Source organism: Zeugodacus cucurbitae, chromosome 3 (assembly GCF_028554725.1).
Source record: "Zeugodacus cucurbitae isolate PBARC_wt_2022May chromosome 3, idZeuCucr1.2, whole genome shotgun sequence".
NCBI lineage: Eukaryota > Metazoa > Arthropoda > Insecta > Diptera > Tephritidae > Zeugodacus > Zeugodacus cucurbitae.
The window spans coordinates 30,789,606-30,817,011 of NC_071668.1; the positions used below are offsets into that span (position 1 = coordinate 30,789,606).

At 34.8% G+C, this 27,406-nt stretch overlaps 3 protein-coding genes and 1 long non-coding RNA gene across 5 annotated transcripts in view; 2 read left to right on the forward strand and 2 right to left on the reverse strand.

The window, feature by feature from the left end:
• Nucleotides 1–45: 45 nt before the first annotated feature.
• LOC105220291 (nuclear pore complex protein Nup107) lies at nucleotides 46–3,066 on the reverse strand. The gene is made up of 3 exons (XM_011196730.3): nucleotides 2,323–3,066; nucleotides 580–2,253; nucleotides 46–523 (listed from the first exon to the last, which is right to left on the reverse strand). The coding sequence occupies exons 1-3, from the start codon at nucleotides 2,927–2,929 to the stop codon at nucleotides 159–161; spliced, it is 2,646 nt and encodes an 881-aa protein (XP_011195032.1). The 5' UTR covers nucleotides 2,930–3,066; the 3' UTR covers nucleotides 46–158.
• A 723-nt stretch (nucleotides 3,067–3,789) lies between these two features.
• LOC105220090 (uncharacterized) overlaps nucleotides 3,790–27,406 on the forward strand; it is a 77,226-nt gene continuing 53,609 nt past the window's right edge. The window contains exons 1-2 of one of the 2 annotated variants that reach the window (XM_054228180.1): nucleotides 3,790–3,894; nucleotides 3,994–4,136. In XM_054228180.1, coding sequence (XP_054084155.1) covers nucleotides 4,079–4,136 — 58 coding nt within the window. In that variant the 5' untranslated portion in view covers nucleotides 3,790–3,894; nucleotides 3,994–4,078. Of the gene's footprint in view, nucleotides 4,137–27,406 lie in introns of both variants that reach the window. The other variant, XM_054228179.1, reaches the window with a different exon arrangement.
• On the reverse strand, nucleotides 7,510–11,738 carry LOC128920552 (uncharacterized). Its single transcript, XM_054228182.1, has 7 exons — nucleotides 11,559–11,738; nucleotides 9,485–9,551; nucleotides 9,329–9,418; nucleotides 9,161–9,258; nucleotides 8,877–9,089; nucleotides 8,653–8,809; nucleotides 7,510–8,569 (listed from the first exon to the last, which is right to left on the reverse strand). The coding sequence occupies exons 2-7, from the start codon at nucleotides 9,549–9,551 to the stop codon at nucleotides 8,454–8,456; spliced, it is 741 nt and encodes a 246-aa protein (XP_054084157.1). The 5' UTR covers nucleotides 11,559–11,738; the 3' UTR covers nucleotides 7,510–8,453.
• On the forward strand, nucleotides 22,362–26,234 carry LOC128920553 (uncharacterized). The gene is made up of 2 exons (XR_008470644.1): nucleotides 22,362–25,869; nucleotides 25,934–26,234. It is a non-coding gene; the product is annotated as an uncharacterized LOC128920553 (long non-coding RNA).

The window sequence follows — 27,406 nt, forward strand, 5'->3', positions numbered from 1 at the left end:
TACTTAATTCATTTAGTGGGTGCAAATGTAAAAAAGAAAACAATATTTATCAAAATGTTACAAATACCAACTTAATTTGAATTTAATTCATTATGAATCTAAAAAACAAATCAATTATTGAAGCAAATAATTTCCATAATTAATTTCAATACAATGTTTTAAAGGGTAGAAACATAACCCCATGGGTCAAGTTTCTTGTTCAACAACTGCAATGAGGATTCAGCTAACTTTGAAAGCAACTCTGCCAGCTTATGCTTTGTGTAAACTTTATACAATTGTCGAGTTTCTGAGGCGATTTCGTCCGACAGCTTAACACATCCTTGATAATCCCCCGAGGCGTGTAAAACTTTATGCAATAGAAGTACTATTTCGGGAATACAGATGCTACGAAGTTTTTCTAATTGTATTTGACGATTTTGCCAATCCAATTCACTGATTTTTGCAGGATCTTTTGATGTATCTGGATCAATTAACCACCCCTTTTCAGGGAAAAGTAATATATTGAATAGAGCATCCCGTGTTACTAGTAATTAAAAAAGTAATCAGTTACAAAAAGTTATTAATAATTTTTTAGCTTACATTTGGTTTGATCTTCAATATTTGCTTCCCAGCGTTTTAGTTCTGCATGATAAACTTGCTCTTTATGCTCCGATGCCACACGTTCAGTAAAATTTGCCCCAGCTGTAACAAGATTTGGCTCTTTTGGACGATTATGCAATAGGCGTGACCATTCCCCAAAACTGTCGATAGCTGCTAAGTATATTTTATAACTAAGGTATTCCTTAATACTACACTCTTCGCGGCAAGGGAAATTATCCTTTGAACCATATATACTAATTATTTGCGAAAGTGAATCAGTAGGGACAATTTCATAAACGGCGCGCACACATTCTGATTTGTTCTCGCCCAGAAAAGTACGAATCATCGCATTTGCTTGCCACAAAAGGTCTCCACGTTGAGTTGGCAAAAATGTTAGCCATTCCAGAGCACTAATTTTTCGCTGATCGAAAGTAGAAATCTCGCCAATTTGAAGACTTTCACGAGAAATGTCAGTTTTGTCGGTATTTTCTGGCATACGCTGACGAATAGTATCCACTGTATGGCGAGTGATATTCTCAACATCAAGTCCAGCATTAATGGCCTCCGTGATCGCCGCTGAGCGATTTGCAGTGTCCGTAATTCCTTCTAGGAATTTGGAATATAATAGCATTTGCAATTTTCCAGGCAGTGCGGCAGTGTAAAAAGCCACTAATTGTGCATCTCCCATTTTTATTAAAGACTCAACGTAAGCCGCTACTATACAGTCGGCTGTTTCTTCTTTATCAACACGTCCAATTTGTCGCATAAAAAGTACTATGTGCGTAATGAATCGCAAAAGGTGAGGGGATAAATTTTCACGATCGCTGGAATTATGAGAATCGTCAACCCAACGGCGCATTATATGTAGCAACTCTCCTATATTGTCCAATATCAAGTACTTTTGTATGGTTCCAACCTTACTGTAAGCATAGTCACGGACGGCGGCATCTTTATGAACTGATAGTTCTTCGAATATCTGTTCTAATGACATTTTGGCATTCCAATAATTATCTGGTAGCGGAAGGTAAGCTTTAATGCAACAAGCACGTATTTCACTCTCGACACGTATATCAATTTGCACCTTAAGATATGCCCAGAGTAAATCCTCCCAGGAACCACTTAATAACGCCTTTAAAGAATCGATATGGCCACAAAAAGCTCCAGCTATTGCGCGTGTATATTCATCAAATTTCTTAGAGTCAGCCATTAGCCAAGCACATTTTTTCCAAATATCACGACGTGGATTTCCTTCAATCGGCAGTTTTTCGCGATTATTTAATTGTGTTTCATAATTGGGATCTTCGTGTAGGCGCCAACCTTCTAGTATGGCAGCGCGCCATGTTTGTCCACTATATTTACAAATAGCCATTGCCTCATCAATGCGTCCTTGACGAACTTCGGTAAAAATACAGCGTGATAGGCGCAACGTATCTTCCTCATCTAACGCATGGAGTGGACGACGCTCACGAATAGGAGCATCGGGGTCTAACGATTTGACAATATCTACCCCAGTTCCAAAAGCTACATCACGACGATTTTGTAGTTGAAAAAGTGTGTTCTCCCAACCTACTGCACGATTGGTAACATGCCCAACTTGAGGTTGTGAATCCTTTCGATCGTAACATGCTTCAAGCCAATCAACCATCAATTGGTACTCACGTAATGTAGAGTTGCCTATATATTACAGAAATATCATTATATTTCTTATTTTTAAAAATCATATATATATTTATTGCTACGTACATGTATATAGTTGGGCAACAACTTCCTTTTCTGATCCTCCTAAGGGTGGCATATTACAATCCATACCAACATCTTCTGCTTGCACGATGATCCTATCTTTGTATAAAGCAAATAACAATTTCCATGTTTTCATTTCTTGGTCCAACCACATAAAATTGTCATTTTGATATTTGGACATAGAAGGATTATGTTGTAAGCCTTTCTGCAACTCATCTGCAACGCCAGCACATGTTTGTATCAAGTTTTGGATAGTATCAAAAACTTCAGAGTCATTAGTTCGCCCTTGTAAAACTTCAAGGAATTGAGGAAATAACAAATCTGTTTTTTCCTTGAGTAGGAATATATTTTGATTTTCCTCCATCGTGGACATATTACTCATATTTAAAACATCACAAGCAGTCTCATTGTAGTTACCAAAATTTGTGCCGGAATTATTGAATGATTGTTGTCGTTGCGACTGATTTAAAACGCGGGACAATTCGTCTGGTAGCAATGTGATGGAGAGTTCATTAAGACCCGAATTTTCTTGGGAGTATAATCCTTTAGGTGTTTGAGGTTTTATTTGAAGGAAACCACGTTTTGAGGTAGTAAACATACTATTCGACATTTTAACTCACTTTTTTATTACAATATTTTTAAACGTTATTACATTCAATTAATTTTTGTGAAAGAAGTAAGCGCCGGTCTAAAAACTGCTGCATACTTCTTCTTCTTCTTTCAATTACAGTTGCCAAAAAAAAATTTCTGTGTGCTAAAGTCGTTCAAATAAATTCACAATAACTAAGTTTTAACCAAATTAAAGAATATAAAAAACATAATTCTCTGTGATAAGTTATTTTTGGTCACAATTATTTAAATTTTAAAGACGCAAAAATAAAAAAAAATTATTTTGCTAGTTTTTATTTAAATTATTTACAAATATATATATTTAAAAAGCTTTGAATGTTCCGCACCTCCCTTGCGAAATGCAATAAGTCTTTTACTGTCTTTTTTAGGTGATCCGATCATATTATAAATTATAGGCGTGTTTTATTTAACTACCACAAGCTAATAGCTATATCATGGACAAATAAAACGCATTTAGCTTTTATCATATTTTCGCTTCAAAATGAATTGTGTTGGCAATGCGGCCCCGAACTCCCAGCTGAAATGGAATTTATAAAAAAAAAACGATTGCATTTATAAATCAAAATTCCCTTTTGTTTACCGTTTTTCTATAACATGCTGACCTTTTAAGGAATGTGCAATCATTATTAGATCCGGGATGATCAAAATAAATATTTTTATTTGCCATTTTGCACATCGAATAGAATTAATTTTTTTTTTTTTAAACTGAAAACTATTGTGAATGAAAAAAAAAAACGATTAACTGGCAATTCCTCTAGTTCAATCTACATGTTATGATTGCTTATGACAAGCCAACATAATTATGTTGGCTAAATCTGCCATACAAATTAAGCTAATAACTTAATTTGCTGGTTAAATAAAACCTATATTAGCTGTGTTTTTTTAAACATAAAAAAAATTTCAATTTTGTAGAATAAAGTTCATAAGTTAATACATTTCTTAACGGTATTAAATAAACAGGAAATTAAATCAAAATTTTGTTTAAAAAATTCATAAGTTCATAAATGTTTACATTCTTATATACGTTTTTTCAAACATCCACAGTCGTTTCATCAACAAAAAAACATATAAACTGCTAACATGAAGATAGTATTAAAGCATTAATTATATAAAGGGGAATGAATTGCCTATGGGAAATACACAAAAACTTTATGAGCTTGAAACGAGACGTGGTCGCCTCCTCCAAGGTAACAAGAATCAAAAATGTACTTATAAAAAGCTTACGAGTTTTTACTAAGTTTGACGAATCGTACACTTTTTATTTATCTCTTCAGAGATTTAACCTTTCTCGAATAGTGCTAAATACAGCAAACAATTGTGCATTTTAAAATATTTATTACATATAACCATAAAAATATGCAAATGAATTTCTCTGAAGAAATTCCCATACAATGTCTAATAGATTGCTGACTATCTATGGAAGGCATTGCCAAGGCTTGAAAAGTTTGCAAAGAACTATCTTAAGCCAGACTTACTCTTTCAAGGTTATTTATTGAAAATTATTCAAATTGTTTCATAGTAATATTAAATCTTTTAAAATTTGAAAGTGCCAAATGCAGTGTGACGAAACCAGGGATGTATTTATTTGAATACAATATTTAAGTTGAATTGCGTTATACACTTGTACATAAATATAACTAACTTATCAATAAATAACATTTAATACCACCATAGAATTTAATAAACATGCGAAATAATTTAAAATAACCGCAATAATAATGAAAAAATTTACTTTATTTAATAATTATTTAAGTACCCTGCAAGACGAGTAGAGTTACTTATCTTATGGTGTATTGGTTACCAGTAAAAAAAAGCTTGTATTATTTTATTGGTCTCTCTTGTTCTAGCAGCAAGAAACAAGTTACAATTTCTCTTCTTTTACGGCATGTCGGTGTGATTATCTTGCTCGCTCTCTCTCATTGATTTTGGAGCAAATCCTGCATATGTCTTTCTGCTCTAATTTTTCATTGTTTTGGAAAGGCATATGTCCTCTAGCAGAGGGTTCGTTTTTTTAATCAGCCATTTATCATTGGAGATTGTTCGATTTATAATTTTCAGGGTCACCCCTTAGTCACAGGTGTTGTTCATTTGTCGGGTCACCGTTTCGTTACTTAAATTTGGTTCATTGGTCTCCATTGGTCTTCATTCTATAGGTCACCTACTTCATTTGTATATAGATGCTAATTTACCAATATTTTACATTTAAATTAATAAATTTAGTGCTATTGCGACCGTTCAAAATTAACAATCATGATATTGAACATGATAAATTGTAAGTTCAGCTTAATAATTTCTGCATAGTCAAATCAGAAGCAGGATAAAAAACTTCTACGCCTCAATATTGTTTTTTCGAGCTCTGTTACTATGTTAACCATCCATTGTGAAGATCCAAGGGCATTATAGGAGACTCTGTGTTTAGCACGTCGAAAATAAGTATGTATGTACTGCTGCTCCAAAAGTCCGATGTAATATGTTGTACATGATCCGATGCCTGAAAAATATGTATAGTTGGTTAGAAATAATTAAAATATCTATATTCGTAGAACAAACGTTGTTATTTGCCGCTTGCGTTGTGCGATTTTGACTTTTGTTGTGAATTTGAATATGTATTATTTGTTGTTGCTGCTACACTTGTTACACCATGTGGCGATTATCCACCAATATTATAAGCATTGGAATATTAATACCAACTCTCTTAAATAATAAGAATATCAAAATTATTGTTTTGCAATTAAATTCGTTTCAATAATACCTGTTGTTGATCCAAGGCATTGATACATGGCATATTTTGTGTTGTATTTCCTCTTCTTCTTGACTGGCGTAGACAACCCTTAAGCGGTTATAGCCGAGTCCAAAACATCCCTCCTTCTGTCATTTTGGCGCCAACTGGTTATACCAAGCGAAGCCAGGTCCCTCTCCACCTGGTCCTTCCATCGGAGTGGAGGTCTCCCTCTTCCTCGGCTTCCACCAGCGGGTACTGCATCGAATACTTTCAGAGCTGGAGCACTTTCATCCATTCGAACAACATGACCTAGCCAGCGTAGCCGCTGTCTTTTTATTCGCTGGACTATGTCTATGTCGTCGAATAATACATACAGCTCATCGTTGCATCGTCTGCGGTATTCGCCGTTGCCAGTGTTTAAGGGACCATAAATCTTCCGCAAAACCTTTCTCTCGAAAACTACTAGTGCCGTCTCATCGGATGTTGACATCGTCCACGCTTCTGCACCGTAAAGCAGGACGGAAATGATGAGAGACTTGTAGAGTTTGGTTTTTGTTCGTCGAGAGAGGACTTTACTTTTCAATTGCCTACTTAGTCCATAGTAGCACCTGTTGGCAAGAGTGATTCTGCGTTGGATTTCCAGGCTGATTATTGCTGTTAATGCTGGTTCCCAGGTAGATGAAATTATCTACAACTTCAAAGTTATGACTGTCAACAGTGACGTGGGAGCCAAGACGCGAATGCGCTGACTGTTTGTTTGACGACAGGAGATATTTCGTCTTGTCCTCGTTCACCACCAGACCCATACGCTTCGCTTCCTTATCCAGTCTGGAAAAAGCAGAAGTAGACTCTAACAAAAGATTTGATATTATCAACTCATCCATCTGCCTAAATTCGCATAGTCCTTGTTCTGCTTCTCTTTGCATGTACGCACCAGAAGTGCGTTGTAGCTCGCTTTGCCTTTCAAGACCATTTTCTGCAGTTAAAATACGCTGCAGCACCCAGTCAAACATAGTACCGCTCTGTAAAGAGAAAATTTACTATAAATATAAAATAATATCAGTAACAAATTATTAATACGCACTAACATCCACTCATTTAAAATTTTCTTTTCATATGAATGGCGGTCATGGCAGCGATTTTGAACGGTTTATTGTAGTACGTGCATCTCTCTCTTATACATACAAAAATTAGGGTTAATGAATGTTGCCACTCTAACTACCGAGATTGCCATTTAAGTGCCCTGGAGACGATCAAATAATTGCGTCAAACAGTGCATATGTGTTAGTGATGTTCAATCGTGTGTTGCCCGCAAACGTTCAAATTAACACGTCAAACATCAGTTTAGTTTTGAGCTCGTAACGAACGGTCATCATGTCATCGTCGGATGATGATGATCTATTAATGGCATGTGCTGCAATTCTTATGAAAAAAAATTTCTCCATTTTTGTATTATTTTATATTATTTAGTTTATTTTATTATATTTGATTTTACTTTACTTTATTGTGTTATTTTAATTTATTTATTTTATCTTATTTTATTTTATTTTATTTCATTTCATTCCATTTCATTTCAAAAATGAAATGAAATATGCTAGTATTTTGGGATTTTATTAAGTTTATTTATTTTATCTTATTTTATTTTATTTCATTTCATTCCATTTCATTTCATTTCATTCCATTTCATTTCATTACATTCCATTTCATTTCATTTCATTTCATTCCATTCCATTTCATTTCATTTCATTTTATTTTATTTATTTATTTTATTTTTTTAATTTTATTTAATTTAATTTATTTATTTTAATTTAATTTTATTTTATTTTATTTTATTTTTTTTTTTATTTTAACTTATTTTATTTTATTTTTTTTTTTAAATTTTATTTTATTTTATTTTTTTAATTTAACTTAATTTAATTTATTTATTTTGTTTTTTTTATTTTATTTTATTTTTTCCGCTTCGCTTTACTTCACTTTTCTATGTCCTCTCAGCTTGAAATCTTCCCTGCAAATGAGCTCATGCTTGTCAAACATGAGTGGAGACGATCAAATTATCGTCCATCAAATAGAAATATCAAAAATTTTTGATTTTCATCAAACAGAGCCGACAACAGGTCGGTGTAGCGTACGTGTAGCCGACGAGAGCCGACGACACCAACACACTTAAAGTGTTTGACGCAATTATTTGATCGTCTCCAAGGCACTTTAACTACAAAAAGTTACTATTGTGTATGTGTTGGTAAAAGCTGAAAAACTTTGCATGTGTAGTGATGTATGAGTTCCCTGTTAGAACAGTGACGGTCATGTTACCTAGTGACATGCCGGTAACGCGTGCCGGTTTAATTGTCACACTTTCCTATCACATTCTTAAGGGCAATTCAAAAAACCTCCCAAAACTTTTGTATACATGTGATTTTTTGTCACCTTCTTGAGCATACGCTTTCTGCTACAATAAAACTATATCGTCCCTTCTCACACTTTGTTGAAATTGAAGGCAAGTGGAGAAAACTGCTTTTAGGAAAGCGCGTCGATGCATGCTATATTAGCCTAGTCGTTAATCACACGGCTTGGTAATCAGTGAGGCTCATGTTCGAATCTCAAAATAAAAGATTTTTTTTTTCATATTTAATTTTTTTCTCAGATAATTTTTAACAAAAACTTGTTATTTTGAATTCAATTCATACTTCACATTGCTTTAAATTTAAAATTTAGTGTTTTAAAAAAATTATGTTTAGTAATATAATAGATACATATAATTTATTGTTAAATAATAAATTATGATTCACTCCTCAGTTTTTCTCTTTCTATAAATCCTTTGTTTGTGTCTATGGTGGCTAATTCCAAAGGCTTTTCGAACTTGTTTTTCAAATGTTGCCAATCCATAAGTTATAAATGAATCTATAAAAAAACATAATGATAAGTACAAATTAAAACAAAACATTTAAAGTAAAATTAAATTAAAAAAAAAAAACAGAATTTACCGTATAAAATGTTGGAAACTAGCAGGAATTTGGAGAGAGGTTGCTTCCCACCCCTACCGTCCCAGTTACATAAATAAACAAGTTCATCAGTGTACAGACTACGCAACACATCATGTACACTATCTGAAGTACCTTTTAGTCGCAAATCGAATTGTTTCTGTAAATAAAAAAAAAGTATGTAAATATTTAATGGTTTATTGAAAAAATATGTATATATTGCTTACCGTTGCAGCAGCAAATTCGTCGCATTTTAATTTTTCGTCCATTTCCAAAGCTGAAGCAAGCGTATTTAATGGGAGGGTGGAAGCGATTTCGGTTTGATCGTTGTCGACTTCTTCACCAGTCATTCGGCATACCGATTGATGAATTTTGCGGATGAGGACCTTGCATTCACGGATCGTTTTTTGTTGCGCCATTTCTTCACTTTTATGAATAATCTGAAAAAGAATTAAAGGGACATGTAGAGAAAAATGTTAATTTATGCATATGAAAACTGTTGTAATCTTACATTTTCTTTCACATGCTTATCGATTTTATTTTCCAAATTGCATACCCTCGTCGTCAAGTCAAGTTGTTTAGAAATAGTCGTTAACATGTCAATAACCTCTGGAATAAGGGTGGAAAAATAAAAAATTAAAGAAATTTAAAGAAATAAATTATATGTGTGTTGCATTACCGTTTCCTTCCACAGGTTGTTTTGAAATGCTTGCCTCTGCATTGTAGCAACCAGATGTGTTAAAGTTTCGTCGCTTCAAATGTAATTGCTCTACAATAACAAAAAAGTAACAATATATTGAAACGAATTTTTGTAAGTTTACATATATTTACATACCTTTTGCAGGAGTTGAAGACATTGTTGGACAGTCCTCCAAGTCAATATCGTCAAATATATTTTCCATCTAATTGAGAAATAAAAATTGGCAGTATCAAAATTCTTTTTTCAAATATTTAAGAAAATGTTATTAACAATATTATTAGCCTAGCCGAGAAAAATATATGTGCATAAATACTTTAAAAACCTAATTTGAAAATTTATGAAATAAATGATGTAGAATTGGTATAAGAAGAAACTTGCCCTCATGTGGAATAGAGAAATATTTGTCGTCTTTTTTTATTTTAAATACATTTTTATCTAATCTCTTCGCTACTAAAATACCTAAACCAGATGACGATTCTAAAGGTTCCTCAAAGTAGTTTTCAACATCTAAAAAACAATGTGCAGATACCATAACACAACCAGATTCGTCTGTCATTCCTATTACTTTTACAGGGCCTAGTTTTTCACTAAAACAATAAGAATCTTTTTCTTTTTTATTATCTATATTAAACATATTAATTTTTAAAGTTTTGTTGGGTTCAATGTTTGTATTAGTTCTTTCATCAAGCCTTAAATGTAATTGCTGAAGGATTTTATTCGGTTTATGTATAAGTTTTTTCAAATATTGCATATGGTTTTCAAACTTATAGGCTGAAAACTGATCTAGAGGGCCGAATTGCTATCAGTTAAATGCAGTAAACCATGCACGTTATAACTAACTAAATGGTCTCCGTATATATTCCCAAACAAATCAACGAATTCTTGAAAGATTTGTTGGGCAACGTTAGCTTCAGTTCTATATGATTTTTCACATGATAACAGCCTTATTCCTGCATGCAATAATAAAAAGTGGTAGTAATGGTCACTGCTGATACAATCATTTAGAACAAATATACCTATATACAATAAAAACTGCCTAAACTCTGTCGCTTTCCAATTACTAATTTCATCTAAACTTCTACATATTCGACCGAATTCTGAAGGAACTAAATTGGAGAGAAATAATATTTTTTCGTTAACTTTGGTTACGTTAATATTGCCTTTTTTAATCCACAATTGAAGCAACTTTCTACATATCCCAAGATCTACAAGGTGCATGGGATCTAAAGGAAATTGGGAAACCATTTGGAAATTACCTGACTCTAAAATGCTCTCTCTAAATTTAAATTGTTTAATGTGATGTGATCTGTCATTTCTATTTTTAAAAGACTGGTCAGTCCTCAAATTTTTAATTTGTTTTGAAAAGCAAACTCTCCTTTCTTTGTAGTCACCCACTTGATCACATTTAGAGCAACTACTTTTTCCAGTGTGCGATTGCACACCTGTAACAAAAGCATCGCAGCAAAACAAACGAATGTCAAATTTCTTCTTTACAGGATAAACACTAACCTGAAGGCCATTTTTTTTAAACAATTAACTTCTTCGCAAAATTCTTTCAGAAAATCATTGATGTTCCAAGGTTTTTCTGTTCCAGAAAAGCATGCAATTGTAAAGGGCAATTCGTTTGGACAATCAACTATTGATGCTAAAATTGGCCAAAATACTCTATTCGAATTCTTGAATAATTTGAGGCCATCTATTCCCACATCAAGAACAATCTTATCTTTATTTTCAAGTTGAGGAAATGCATTTTTCTCAAAATGATGTTGAATTCCTCTATATAAAAAAGATCCACTTGGAATTGTTTGAATATTTACCTTTTTTCGGCTGGTACGTAGAAGACTTTTAGCCGTTAAAGGTAAATCTGTGCAACCTATTTTGCAGAAGATCGGTCACCGTGTTATGGGATACCCTATTTCTTAAAGCCCAAGCTTTTAATTCTGAACTGAATTTATTATTTTCTATCACTTTTGAAATTTCACTATCACTATTCATATCACTAACATGGTCATTGCTGCAATTAAAAGAAAAATCAAGGGAGCTTACTGAACTGCATCCCTCCACACTAGGAACAATATCGGAATTTACATCTTTTTCATAAATTTTCTCAAAATTAGATGCACTAAGGTTAAAAGCCTTTTTTCCCGGCTCACATATGCACTAAATGTACTTTTTTTCATTTTAAATTACATATATGTTTTCTACTCACCCTTTTTCCAAATAGTATTGTAGTCACAAATTTAAACACAAATATTAAAATACAATTGATATTTAAATATATTTTCACAAATAATCTAAAGCAAAATTCTTTTCACGACGCGTGCGTAACCGAATAATTTTTTTCTTTGAATTCAATTTGTCTAACGCATAAGCAAACGTCAAATTCGCGGTATCATGCTGTACGCTTTCACATTCATCGTTTTCAATAAGCGGTGACAGCTAAGAAAATCAGTTCGTCTTCTTTTGTTTTATTTTTTCTTTACATATGTTGCGAGAAGAGCATGTAATATAAATCAAACAAAAGACACAATTGATTGACTTCTTACTCATTTCAAAGCTATGTGAGGGGGTGTTAGTGACAAGTAAAAATTGTGAAAATGTATTGGAGTTTCGGTCAGGCAGGTTTTGCTGGGTTAGCACCGCACATAGGTTTCTGCCATTGCATACTGCGGCTAAAAATATAAGGAGTTGTCGCAGGACAATGACATTTGGTACATCATTGTTTTGGATTCCAATCAAGAAAAATTTGAAAAAATCAAAATCACGCCCCCTATTTTACGCCCACCTCCCATATAAGGTGAAACTTAATTTTTGATCTACAGCACTGATTTTTGGTACATAGCATTTTTATTTTTATATTTTTTTGGTGTATTTTTATTATATACATATGTTGGTTTTAAATTTCAATAATATCCGCCCACTTTTACGCTCACCTCCCATACAACTAAATTCTCTTTTATCAAGTCTCTTGAGGAAAGTTTTTGATTGTCATTCACTTGGGAGTGACCAGAAACGATTCTTCTCCACATGATTCAAGCAGCTCACGACTTCCGGTTTTAGACCAAGTATCCTCTGGGTAGCTAACAAACATCCGTTTGAAGGCGAGCTAAAGTGAGAAGGCGAACCCGCTCCCGCGGTTGTGCGTAGGGTTTGGGACCCACCACATAAAAACGAAGTACCAATGAAAAATCGACGAAAGCCTCGGATGAGACACCCCCCTTTTGATGACGACCGCTGCAAACGTTTTAAGGATAAGGATTTAAGGGCATGCACCTGGAATGTCCGGACCCTTAATTGGGAAGGTGCCTCTGCCCAGCTGGTTGATGTCCTCATACGATCCAAGAAGTGCGATGGACGGGACAAGGACGGAAGAAGGTGGGTCCTTGTGACATCTACTACAGCGGCCATATAAAGGAGCGCAAATTTGGTGTTGGATTTGTGGTGGGAGAGACACTCCGTCGCCGAGTTCAGGCATTCACCCCGGTGGATGAACGTCTAGCCACAATCCGCATAAAAGCGAGGTTCTTCAACATATCGCTTATTTGCGCCCACGCCCCAACGGAAGAGAAGGACGATGTGACCAAAGATGCTTTCTATGAGCGCCTAGAACGTACCTACGAGCGCTGTCCCCGCCACGATGTCAAAATCGTGCTTGGCGATTTTAACGCCAGGGTGGGTAAAGAAATTGTCTTTGGCACAACAGTCGGAAAATTCAGCCTCCATGACGAAACATCGCCAAACGGCCTTAGGCTGATCGACTTCGCTGGGGCCCGAGATATGGTCGTCTGTAGTATCAGATTCCAGCATAAGAAAATACACCAAGCTACTTGGCTGTCTCCTGATCGAAACACGCGTAACCAAATCGATCACGTTGTGATAGACGGAAGACATGTCTCCAGTGTTTTAGACGTGCGTACGCTCCGAGGACCAAATATAGACTCGGACCATTATCTGGTTGCAGCGAAGATACGCACTCGCCTCTGTGCAGCAAAGAACGCCCGTCAACAAACACAAGGAAGGTTCGACGTCGAAAAGCTGCAATCGCAACAGACAGCCACGAAATACTCTACTCGACTTGCACTCCTGCTCTCTGAGAGCACTCATCAGCATCTCTGTATAAGGGAACTGTGGAGCGGCATCTCAAACTCACTGCGTACCGCTGCAGCCGAAACAATTGGATTTCGGCGACGACAAAAAACAAGCTGATACGATGAGGAATGCCGTCTCGCAGCGAAGAGAAAACAGACTGCATACCTCGCAACTTTGCAAACAACCACAACACGTGCGGGATGGGATAGATAGAGGGAAGCGAGACGCATCTGCAGACAAAAAAAGAAAGAGGCCGAAATGCGTTTTAAAATACCGGGATTTAGACTGTATGTTACAAATCACCCGGATGGAAAAGCACACGGTGGAACGGCAGTGTTGGTTAGAAATCGGTTAAACCATTATGCTCGGGAATCTCATGCTACAGCCCAGTTACAAGCTACAACAATATCCTTAAAAAATCGGAATTGTGATTTAAATTTAACGGCTATATACTGCCCACCTCGTTTTAAAATTACAGATAGCGAATTTAAAGACTTTTTTGGAACGCTAGGTCATAGATTTCTAGCAGGTGGAGATTATAATGCAAAACACAATCTGGCAACACGTCAAACTGTGAAGTTTAATTTTTCCTCGGTTCTTGAATTTGTGCTTAAATTTATTAATATAATTGAAGAAAGTTTTACTTTTAATAAGTGTAATCTAAAGCTAAGTATTTGTGCTAATTTGCTTTTGTGTTATATTTAAATTTTAATTGTATTTTAACTATTTTCTTAAATTCTGGTGCCGAGTCTTTTAAATCATTTGTTGTTGTTATCAATTATCAATTTTATTTCCTACTTTGCAATTGTTTGTGCGATTGCATATTGTTTTTGTTTTAATTTGCTCTTTTTCTTTTGATTCGTCTTTTTTTCTTTCATTTTTGCTCACAGCTGTTTGCGTGTTATTTTTAAGTGGCTCAGTGCTTCTCAAACTGCTCACTATTATATTGGTTGTGATCTCGGCTAATTCAGTATAACTATTATTGTTTTTCTATTTACTATTATATCATATTTTAATTTTTATTATTATTTACTATTCTGTTTTTTCCTTCAATTTAAATTTTTTTTTTTTTCATAATGACTTGAAATTTTCCGAATTGTACTATTAAAGGCGATTCTGATCGTTTTGTTTCTTGTTGGCTTTGTGACGGGCTTGCCCATCTTAAATGTGCTGGATTGACAGGTAGAATCTTAGATTCTATTCTCGATGGAAAGGGTCTGCGCTGGTCGTGCTTAAAGTGTAGACCGACAGATATTAAATTATTTAAAGTTTTTAAACAGGCGCGCAATAATTTTAAAGAAATCGGTCGAGAACTTCAAAACCTTACAGAGAAATTTAAGCATTATGAAGTGTTGTTTCAATCATTTAAATGCCTAAATGATCAAGATGATAATGCTAAGCCTTCATCAAAACGTAAACGTCCGTCTAATGAAGAACCTGCCACTTTGTCCGTAAAAAGTATGTCACCGGTGAAATTAGACCTTATTAATCTCTCATCTCCTTGCCCTCAAGGAGAGAAGCCTTCCTCTTCAAAAGTGCTTAATCCTCCGAAAACAAATAACGATAACCTTAAGCGGAAAACTATTCAGGATCCGCCTCCTATTAACTCTGAGTTTGTGGCAAAAAATTTGGTAGTAATACCTCAACGAAAATCAATTTTCGTTTCGAGATTCGCTTCGGATACCACAATCGAAGATATAAAGTTTTACATCTCGTCGAAATTAAAAATTAACGATATTGATATTGATGTCAGAAAATTTAACTTTAAATACGAAAGAAACATATCTTCTTTCAAGATTGGCGTTTCAGCTGTGTACTATTTGCTGTGCATTCTTCAATTCCATCTGAAGAAGTAGAAGTTCCTCATGCGGACTTTATTGAATTTAAGTGCATACGAATTTGTATTAATAAATGTTCTATTTATCTAACTTTATCTTATATTCCGCCTCAATCGGACTTATCTGTATATACGCAGCATGCTTCTTTAATAAATAATGTTTTTTCAATTGCTAAGAATACTGATTACATAATTGTTCTAGGCGATTTCAATTTACCGTGTGTATCTTGGAAATCTGTTGACGATTGCATTACCCCTTTTTGCACTCGTTTAAGCTTTAATGAGTTTTTGGAAGAAATGTCTGGGATGGGTCTTAACCAAATTAACTTAATTCCGAACAAGTTTGGTAAATTCTTAGATTTGGTCTATGTTGATAATTCTTCAACAGTTTCTGTGGTCCGATCTGATCCTTTAGTTTTGCCAGAGGACTCTTATCACCTTGCCTTGGAAATTAATATCGAAATCATAGACCAATTACTTGTATGCAACAAACAGGACCTTTGTTCTCGGTTCAACTTTGCGAAAGCTAACTTCAAAAAGATTAATTGTGAACTTTCTAAATTGACTTGGCCTGATTATAGTGGTAATATTGAATTAAATGTATCACATTTTAATGAAACAATTTATAATATTTTTGAAAGATTTGTTCCGAAATGTTTTATTATCAAAAGAAAAAGTTCAAATTTGTGGTATTCGAATGAGCTATGTGAATTAAAAAATAAAAAAGCTCGTGCTTTTAAACTTTATAAAAGAACTGGAGCTCTTGTTGACTATTTAAAATATTCTAAATTGCGTCGTCAGTTTGAGGAACTTAACAAAAAATGTTATAAAAACTACATAATCAAAGTAAAAAATAATATTATTCGTAATCCGAAATTGTTTTATGGTTTCGTTAACTCCAAACGCAGGATTTCAAATTTTCCGTCCGCTATGAAATATAAATCAACAATGTCATGTGGCAATTATATTATTTCTAATATGTTTGCAGAATTCTTCAAATCCAATTATTGTTCAAACTACCCTATGAATGTGCCATATCATCAAGTGTTATGTCCGAGTACTGTAATTAATACACCAATTATTTCTGAAACAGATGTCTTAAATTATTTAGTTACGTTAAAAAATTCGTTTAAATATGGCCCTGATATGATTCCCTCAAGCTTTCTTAAAAATTGCGCAAAATATATCTATCTGCCCTTAACTAAGCTTTTTAACCTATCTCTTAAACAAGGTATTTTTCCGTCAATGTGGAAAAACTCTTTTATATTACCTTTGCATAAAAGTGGAGTTAGATCATCTGTTGAGAACTATAGGGGGATAGCTAAAATGTCAGCTATACCCAAACTTTTTGAAGCTATTGTCACTGACCAAATAACTTTCTTAATCTCTCCTTTAATTTCATTCTCTCAGCATGGATTTTGTAAAGGGAAATCTACAGTAACTAACTTGCTTGAATTTGTAAACCATGTGTCAATGGGTTTTAGGGATAATAAGAATACTGATGTTATATATACAGACTTTAGTAAAGCATTCGATAGAGTAAACCACTCAATTCTTTTGCAAAAACTGAATCTTCTTGGTTTTCAACCAAGACTTCTTGAATGGGTATCCTCTTATCTTACTAACAGAAAACAACAAGTTTTATTTAATAATACATTATCCGATTCAATTAGTGTCACTTCAGGGGTTCCACAGGGTAGTCATCTCGGCCCGATTCTGTTCTTGTTGTTCATCAATGATATACCTTCAGTAATTAAGTTTTCAGAAATTTTATTATATGCGGATGATGTAAAACTTTTTAAATCATATACTTCTCATAACGAAAGGACTGAGTTGCAATCGGATTTAAATAATTTAGTTACTTGGTGTCACAAAAATGATATGCCACTGAATCTTAAAAAATGTAAAACGATGTGCTTTTCCCGTAGAACTGTTGATCTTTCACCCTATGTAATAAATAACTTCAGTTTAGAGCAAGTTTTTAGCTTTGTTGATTTAGGAGTTAATATGGACCCTAAACTAAATTTTAATTCTCATGTAAATTCAATTGTCTTAAAAGCTAAAGGTGCTCTTAGCTTTGTTAAACGTTGGTCTAAAGAATTTAGTGATCCGTATATTACTAAAATTCTTTTTACAACATTGGTAAGGCCTATATTGGAGTATGGTTCTGTGGTATGGAATCCTAGCTATCAATCCCATTCTGATAAGCTTGAGTCCGTTCAAAAACAATTTTTACTTTTTGCTTTAGGCCACTTACATTGGGATTCAAGATTGAATCTTCCCCCGTATACTAGTCGTTTAAAACTTATAAGTCTTCCCACACTCACTAGTCGCAAAGAAATGCTAGGTATAATTTTTCTAGTAAAACTTCTGAATGGTTTAGTTTGTAGTTCATTCCTTTTGTCTGATATTAAGTTTAATGTCCCATTGCGTTCATCCAGGCAGTTTAGACCATTATTTCTAAAATCTTCTAGAACAAATTTTGAGTTAAATGAACCATTCTGCCGAATATGTCATGATTTTAATTCGCATTCCAGCACATTTGATCCATCTGACTCAATATTTAGCATCAAAAAAACTATTTTGTCTTCTCTTAATAAATAATATTCAGAAATTTTTAACTTTTTGTTTTTATAAATTTTTAAATCTCAGCTGTTGAAATGTTTCTTTCTGTAGCTGAGCAGTTTGAGAACCGGACGCTTAAAAATCTCTTGCCTTTCTAGACTCTCGCGTCGGTTGGGCGGGAGGAGGGTAATCGTTTGGGTTAATAATAAAAAAAAAAAAAAAAAAAAAAAAAAAAAAAACACATGTACTGGGGTTCACGTCTTATTAATCCGAAAGGACGCCCGCTGTACCAAACCATTATGAACCACAATAACATTGATATAATATCTCCTGGCAAGCCCACATACTGGCCCAGTGATCGCAACAAAATACCAGATTTTATTGATTTCGCTGTAACCAAAAATATAGATAGATCGCTTGTGACAGCTGATACATGTACAGACTTATCTTCTGATCATTCACCTGTACTAATAAAGTTGTGTGAACAACCCATATTCGTTGAGCCAAAAGTGGGTCTAACATCTCACAAAACAAACTGGTTAAAATATAAAAAATATGTGAGGAGCCACATTAATATTGATTTAAAAATAGATACAGAAAGAGATATTGATGAAAGCATTAGAGAATTTAATGATGTAATATCAAATGCAGCTGTCATAGCAACACCAAACAGAAATAATAAACCAATTAGCCGAAGAAAAATCACTAATAATGAAATAGAAAAGCTTGTAAATGAAAAAAGGTGAGCTAGACGTGAATGGCAGTTAAATCGCTCCCCTTCTACTCAGCTTCAACTAAAATATGTATGCTGTACGAAAACTAAAAACAGCGCTTAAACGTGAGGAAGAATACCACACTCACAATTATATAAAGAAACTGTGTCCAAACTCAAACAAACGAAATTCTCTTTTTAAAGCCCAAAAGTCAATGAAGCCTCCAGTCGACTCCAACTTGCCTATAGGAGGCTTGGGTGGAAACTGGGCACGAAGTGACGAGGATAAGGCAAATTGTTTGGCAAATCACCTAGAAAAGGTATTTCAACCTAATTGCCCAAAGAACAGCTTTAAGCTGCCAATCATCTCCAATAGCGCTAACGAGTCGCTTGGGTCTATTCAAACGTCATCTTCTGAAATTACTAGAATCATAAAAGAGCTGAATCCAAAAAAGTCGGCAGGACACGATAAAATTACTCCAAAAATGCTAATTGAGTTACCAAATATTGCTTTAACAGTACTCTCCTTGCTCTTTAACGCTATTCTCAGTTTCGGGTACTATCCAATTTCATGGAAAAAGTCGCAGATCATCATGATAGAAAAACCAGGTAAAGACTTGACACAGCCGTCTTCATACAGACCAATCAGTCTTCTACCCTGTATTTCTAAAATATTTGAAAAGATGTTACTATCAAAGATGTCTCTTTTCCTCCATGAAAATAATGTAATACCAACGCACCAATTCGGTTTTCGTGCAAAACATGGCCCTGTAGAACAAGTAAATAGAGTTACTAACGAAATCAGAAGGGCGTTCGAGTATAGAGAGTACTGTTCTGCTATATTTCTAGATGTGGCTCAGGTATTCGATAAAGTGTGGCATGATGGGCTTTTATATAAGATTAAAAAAAGCTTACCACTCGAAATGCATAAAACCTTGGAGTCTTATTTAAAAACTAGAAAATTTACTGTCAAAGTAGAAGACTTCATATCTGAAGAACGACCAATAAGAGCTGGTGTACCGCAGGTCAGTGTTTTAGGGCCAACTCTATACATAATATATACAGCAGACCTTCCAACAGCTAGTAATGTTTTGACATCAACTTTTGCGGATGACACAGCTTTAGTGAGCCGAAACAAATGCCCAATTATAACATCAAGAGTATTAGAAGATCATTTGATTTTTGTCGAAGAATGGCTAACCAACTGGCGTATAAATGTAAATGAACAAAAGTGCAAGCATGTTACATTTTCCCTAAGACCAAAAACGTGCCCGGCAGTAAAAATTAACAATATTCTAGCGCCTCAATCGAATGAAGTAACATATCTTGGTATTCACTTAGATAGAAGGCTGACGTGGAGAAAACACATATCGAGCAAAATAACCTGCATGAAGATAAGAGCTGCAAATTTAAATTGGCTTCTAAACAAAAAATCAAAACTTAGCCTAGACAACAAAGTTCTGTTATATAACGTTATATAAAATCTTACGAAAAAATGAAGCGACTTAACGAAGGTTTCAAGACCGGAGCATCCTCATGTAGAGACCAAGATGGTAATCTGGTAACCTATGTCCAGGGCATACTGGGATTATGGAGGGAGCACTTCTCCGGCAGTGAAAGTACAACACCAGGAGATGGCGAACCCGATCCCCCAATCGATGACGATGGAACAGATGTTCCTTTACCCGACCATGAAGAAATTCGAATAGCAATTACCCGCCTGAAGAACAACAAAGCGGCAGGGGCCGATAGATTACCGGCTGAGCTATTCAAATACGGCGGCGAAGAACTGGTAAGGTGCATGCATCAGCTTCTTTGCAAAATATGGTCGGAAGAAAGCATGCCCGACGATTGGAATCTCAGTGTGCTCTGCCCAATCCATAAAAAGGGAGATCACACAAACTGTGCCAATTACCGTAAGATAAGCCTCCTAAATATCGCCTATAAGGATCTATCGAGCGTACTGTGTGAAAGACTTAAGCCCACCGTCAACAAACTGATTGGACCTTATCAGTGTGGCTTTAGACCTGGAAAATCAACAACCGACCAGATATTCACCGTGTGCCAAATCTTGGAAAAGACCCGTGAAAATAGGATTGACACACACCACCTTTTTGTCGATTTTAAAGCTGCTTTCGACAGCACGAAAAGGAGCTGCCTTTATGCCGCGATGTCTGAATTTGGTATCCCCGCAAAACTAATACGGCTGTGTAAGTTGACGTTGAGCAACACCAAAAGCTCCGTCATGATTGGAAAGGACCGTTCGATACCAAACGAGGTTTCAGACAAGGTGACTCACTATCGTGCGACTTCTTTAACTTGATGTTGGAAAAAATAATACGAGCTGCAGAGCTAAATAGAGAAGGTACAATCTTCTACAAGAGTGTACAGCTCCTGGCGTACGCCGATGATATTGATATCATCAGAAGCAACAACCGCGCCGTTTGTTCTGCTTTTTCCCGCATGGATAAGGAAGCGAAGCGAATGGGTCTGGAGGTGAATGAGGACAAGACGAAATATCTCCTGTCATCAAGCAAACAGTCAGCGCACTCGCGTCTTGACTCCCACGTCACTGTTGACAGTCATAACTTTGAAGTTGTAGATAATTTCGTATACCTGGGAACCAGTATCAACAATCCAACAATGTCAGCCTCGAAATCCAGCGCAGAATCACTCTTGCCAACAGGTGCTACTTTGGGCTGAGTAGGCAATTGAACAGTAAAGTCCTCTCTCGACGAACCAAAATCAAACTCTACAAGTCGCTTATCATTACCGTTCTGCTTTATGGTGCAGAAGCTTGGACGATGTCAACATCAGATGAGACGACACTAGGAGTTTTCGAGAGGAAAATTTTGCGCAAGATTTATGGTCCTCAGAACATTGGCAACGGCGAATACCGCAGACGATGGAACGATGAGCTGTACGAGTTATACGACGACATTGACATAGTTCAGCGAATAAAAAGACAGCGGCTACGCTGGCTAGGTCATGTTGACCGAATGGACGAAAACACTCCAGCCCTGAAAGTGTTCGATGCAGTACCCGCCGGAGGAAGCCGAGGAAGGGGAAGGCCTCCACTCCGTTGGAGGGACCAGGTGGAGAGCGACCTGGCTACACTTGGAATCTCCAACTGGCGCCGAACTGCGAAGGAAAGAGAAGAGTGGCGCGCTCTCATCGATTCGGCTATAACCGGCTAAACGGTTGAACGCCAATAACATACATACATAACCAAAACTCACCTATTGGTAAAATAGCCTCTGAAATAATTCTGCTACCATGAATTAAAACTTTGTGAACAGTTATGGGCATATAATACCAGCCATAAAGGTCAACATACAGTTTGGCGGTATCCAAACAATATCTATAGAATTTGTCTGTATCAATCGACTTCCTGCAATTGATTGTGGTCAATATAATTTTAAAGCGATGAATCAGTTCTTCGTTTACTCCAGTTGCATCAGATGTTAGAGCAGGATTTTCAAAAAATCGTCTAGACATATTCCCGTCATTTCTTGTGCCCATTCCTTGTTTCACTATGTCTACATTAATACCCAGTATTTGTTTCAGATTGTCTTGAATAGCTGCTTTATTTGCTTAAATCTCTAGCTTTACGTCTTTTGTAATTCTAAAAGTAAGACGGTACGAAATGTACAAAATGCACTCCATAAATTTTATACGAGCATGAAGTGGAGAAATACCGAATTTGAGACTTTCATCTGAAGTATTTCTTAATATCAAGGCATCAATGTTATGCATTATTTTTTTCAATGGATTTTGATGCAAATTTTTTCTTTGATACATATTATAAATGAAAAATAATAATAAATTTGAATTTCAATAGTTGTTTTATTGTATCAATGATTTGACTTTTGAGTAAATTTTTTGCTAATTTTGATGTTCTCCACATTCACCAACTTTGGGCAGTTCTGGACAAAAAACTAATGCAGATAGAATCCTAATACTTTAGGAAAATAATGTATAGATAGTTGGTAACAAACTGTGAAATTTTCATTCAAATCAGACAACATGCCATTTTTGAATTTCAGCCACGGAAATCACTATGTGCACCGTCTTGTAGGGTACTGTTCATCGGACTTTAAAATTTTTGTAAAGATTAAATGCTAGCACAACACCATAATTACCACAATTGTAGCAAAAAAAAGCGTAGCACACAACACAAATACGCCTCGGTGGTGTGTAAAATGATGTAAAATAATGTAAGCAAACCAGTGGTTTTCTACTGTATATACTGAGTACTAATATATAAAATAACAAAAATTAAACTGGTGGTGCATATGGGCATTTCCGTCGAACGTGACGTGACAATCGTACACATTTGAACTAAAAAAAAATTATGAGCTAAAATATTTTTTAAATTTGACAGTAAGATTTTTTAATAGCTCTTTATTCTTTAGTGTTAAAGTTGATTTTTCAACGATTTTCATTTTCAATATAATTTCAAAAAATTTTTGGCATACGCACGGGACAAAAAATGGAAGTTGATTTTCCAGACTACGATTCAAACGCCGATTTCAGCGAGGTAATATTCAAATGTTTTTGATTGTAGAACGTTGTGCATGGATGCCTTTAAAATTGGTATGAATTTCTCCCAAAAATAATTTATAGTTTTTTAATTAAATATTAACCACATTCGCACTGGACATTTTTTCCATCATAATATTTATGTTGATTTTGATTTTATAATTCGGTCCAATGTTAAATAAGTCCAATAAGATCGTGTAAAAAAAGTAGTAAATGTATTTATTTTTAAATAACCTCAAACGAGAAGCACCACAAAATTTTTCTATAGTATTTAATGAAAATAGTATTATGGATACGAAGCAGCTTTTACTTCTTGACAATCGCAAGAAAAGAAATGAAAGTCGGAATGCATTTAACCAATTTTTATCTAAATTTTATAATAAGGAATGATTTTCTCAGATTGGCATAAAATTCATATCAACTATCGCTCTACTATTTTGTGCACATTGATAAAATGAAAATGCATCGGGCATAAAAAAATGTTTGAATTTTTTTATGTGGCGGACTTTCCCTTTGATAAAAAAATTCCATTCTAATGAAGCAAACGATTTTCTCCTGACAACCTTGTTAAAATGAGCACTCTTATTTTGATTTCTAATACGCTAGACAGACGACAAAGCTATTCCCGATTAAATGGGAGTTAGCAAACGGAGTTAACTGAGATAACTCTCGAATTAACCCCTATTAAATGTTGCCAACGAAAATGCCACGAACTCCCACTAACTCTCTAAAATTTTGAGGATTAAATGGGAGTTAGCAAACGGAGTTAACTGAGATAACTCTCGAATTAACCCCGATTAAAGCAGTTATTCCGAAATAACGCCGCCGTCTGTCAGGGGTATAAGCCTATAAATTTCGCCAAAATCTATTTGAATAGCTAGTTCAATGGAATTTAAAGCGCTGTTTTTGTTCGTATGTAAATAAATAATGTAAAAGTATCTATTTACAAACTTAAGTCAATTTTATAAGACAAAAACTAATTTTCAATTTTAAATTCCACACCTACGTTGTCGCACGTGACTTACTTTCAGTAGTTACCAAAATCACAAATCTTCAGATTTTTGAACAAGCCTTTTTATACTCTCGCAACAAAGTTGCGAAAGAGAGTATAATAGTTTTGTTCACATAACGGTTGTTTGTAACACCTAAAACAAAACGAGTTAGATATAGTGTTCTATATAGTATACCAAAGTGATCAGGGTGACGAGTAGATTTCAAATCCGGATCAGTCCGTCTGTGCAAGCGATAATTTGAGTAAAAATGGAGATATCTTAATGAATGGTACATATATTCCTTGGCACCATGAGACGGTTGGTATTGAAAATGGGAGTGGGCGTGGTCCCGCCCCCTAATAGGTTTTTTGTATATATCTCGCAAACCAATAAAGCTATATAAACCAAACTTTCTGCAGTCGATTCCCATATGTACTCCACCACACACCATGAAAATAGCTGAAATCGGATAATAACCAGGCCCACCTCCCATACATAGTTTAGACTGAAAATTGGTAAAAAATACGTTACCTCCCTAACGAAAAATATCAGAAACACTAAATTTTACAGAAGAAATGGCGGAAGGAAGATTTTTCAGCGTCGCCCACTTATGGGTCATAAACCATATCGCAGGAACTACCAATTTTATTAGGACCAATTTTATTGAAATTCGGTACGTAATATTTTCTTAACAGTCTGGTGATACGGAATATGGGCGAAATCGGTTCACAACTTCGCCTACTTCACATATAACTAGATTTTGAATTACATCTGATTTCTTCACTTTATAATATATACATTAGGAACCAATGAAGTCCGCTATCTTCAAAAACTTTACACAAATTCCGTATATCATCTGTGGCTTAACTTGTGGAAAAATTGTCGAAATCGCACTATAACTTTTCAAGGCCCAGGATATCGAACATGAAGAACTCACTGCCTAAGGGTAATTTTTCACCGACTCTAAATCTCTCAGATATTTTAATTTAATTTAGAGGGAATCTTTTTTTTATAATTGTGTGTTTCTGTACCAAAAATGATTAAAATCGGGTTATAACTTCCCTTAGCTCCCATATACCTTATATTGGGATCATCAAATTTCCGATTCCGAATCGACTAAAATGTGAAATATCTTAGCCAAATTAACAGCCCTATTCTGTGTACTTCACAAAATCAAAGTGTATTCAACAAAGTGAACCAGGTATATGACATATCACAATTTTTTACCCGAATGTGACATGTTTGTTGCCATTGATTTAACCCATACATTTATTCAAAAATTCAAATTTTGAAATTCAAAAGTAAACAAATTTCAAACCAAAAAAAAATATTTTTTAAATGAATAAAAGAAAATGCCGAATACTTTCTGCTTAGGCAAAACAACTCACGGAAGCAATTTACTAAGGTTTTGTGCTCCAACTGACAAATTGCAAACAATTTTATCAATATATATTATATTGTTAAAGTTAAAAAAGACAGGTTAATGTAAACAAATACATGTATTGTTTACTATTTTATTGTCAAAAGCGGGTATGTCAAATACTTAGTTCACTTTGTTGAATACACTTTGGACAAAATAACAAAAATTTGAAAATATTTTCAGATTTTTATCAAGTAAGAAATTTTTTGGTATTCTGTGACAATTTTGATAAAATAAAAAAGCTTCAGTACGCATAGCTTTTCCCCACACGTGTGGGAAACAAAATAATGTAAACAGAAACAGCTGATTTCTGTCCAATTATATTGAATTGAATTGAAAAATTTATTTGAATTATTCTATAAAGTACGTTTTCACATGCATATCAATATTTTTTGTAAAATAGTTAATAATTTAACTTCAATTTCAGAATAAATTATTCGCTCTTGGTCTAAACGTGAAGTTTCTGAGAGTGCGCAAATATTCCATGCTCCGAATCTGGCCCTATTTTTCATGCATAAGATCGTTATTTGGATGAGTGTTTGTTTTAACAGAGCCTTCTTCATTGTGGCTTCGTTAATAAGTTTGGTTTACGATTGACCGGTTATCAGCCTATCTATCCGATTCTGATATCGAGATATCGACTGAAGCCTCCCAGACCTGATGCAAAGTATTTGGTTTGGTTTTACAACCCTATTTATTCTATATAGATGATAAGGTTATACCGTCTTTACTCGATCGCCAGAGCTTCGTTAGCCTCCCTAACCAAGCAGGGAGTGCCACGCGTATTGAATACTATATAATATAATACATATACATATGTCTTTTGTAATAGATTATAAAATTTTTTGGAATGCAATTTTGATTTAGTTGGTTGTTATGTTTATCTTCAGAAAAGTTCCTTGGGGACTACCATGTATAAAAAACAATTTCGTCACTATCTTCATTTTTTTATACAAAAAAGGGAAAACTAAACTTCTTGATATTAAAACGGCTCAATAACGCGAGCCATCAACATGTTCATATTTTTCCTCTTTGTATAGAAATAACGACAAAAGTAAAATATCTCCATTGCAAAAATTTCACATTCACAACTATCCACAGCAAGATATTTTATTTGTCAAGGGCATTTTACTTCTTAGGGGCCATCCATAAATTAAGTCACATCTTGAAGGGGGGAAGGGTATCATTCAGAAGTGACATTGTGTGACAAGGGGCACGGGGGGGGGGGTCAAAAGCTTTGTGACATCACATTTCAAAATTTAGGGCAATATCGTTTCCCGCTCTGCTGCGCTCCTGGGTGCTAGACGACTGGCTGCTCTGTACCACGCCGATTAAAACATGACGCTTTTGGGTCACATTTTGATTCAATTACTCGAACTACTGACTTAGATCTAGAAAAACGAAACTTCGAAAGTGCGGGCAATGTGTTGGCTGAGATTTGGAGCAAGTTAGTCATTGATAATTTTCCAGTTGCACCAATTATTACTGGACTGGATATTAAACAGGCTATGATGTTGAAAAATAATGCTACTTGCTATGCTAAACATGTACGTGAGTCACAATATTTTTTACAAATAGTTAAATGTGAAACTATTGCATGTTGCGGTGTAAGACGTTCTAGTCTTTTGAAATTATTAAAAGAAGGATTTTTACCACCACCTGTGTTAATTAAACAGACATCAGAAGGTTATGGAGTCACATGAAGTGAAGACAACGACGCAAAGTTTGCTCCATTATTACTACAGATATTATTAAATCTCCAAGCATCATCCCATCTAAACAAGTTCCATATGATAATTATTGCCCTAGTGTCGAGTCATACTTATTTAAAAGATCGTGTAGCATATGTGGGCTATATTTTTTTTTCATATAAAGCCACCAATCAACACAAACAATCACA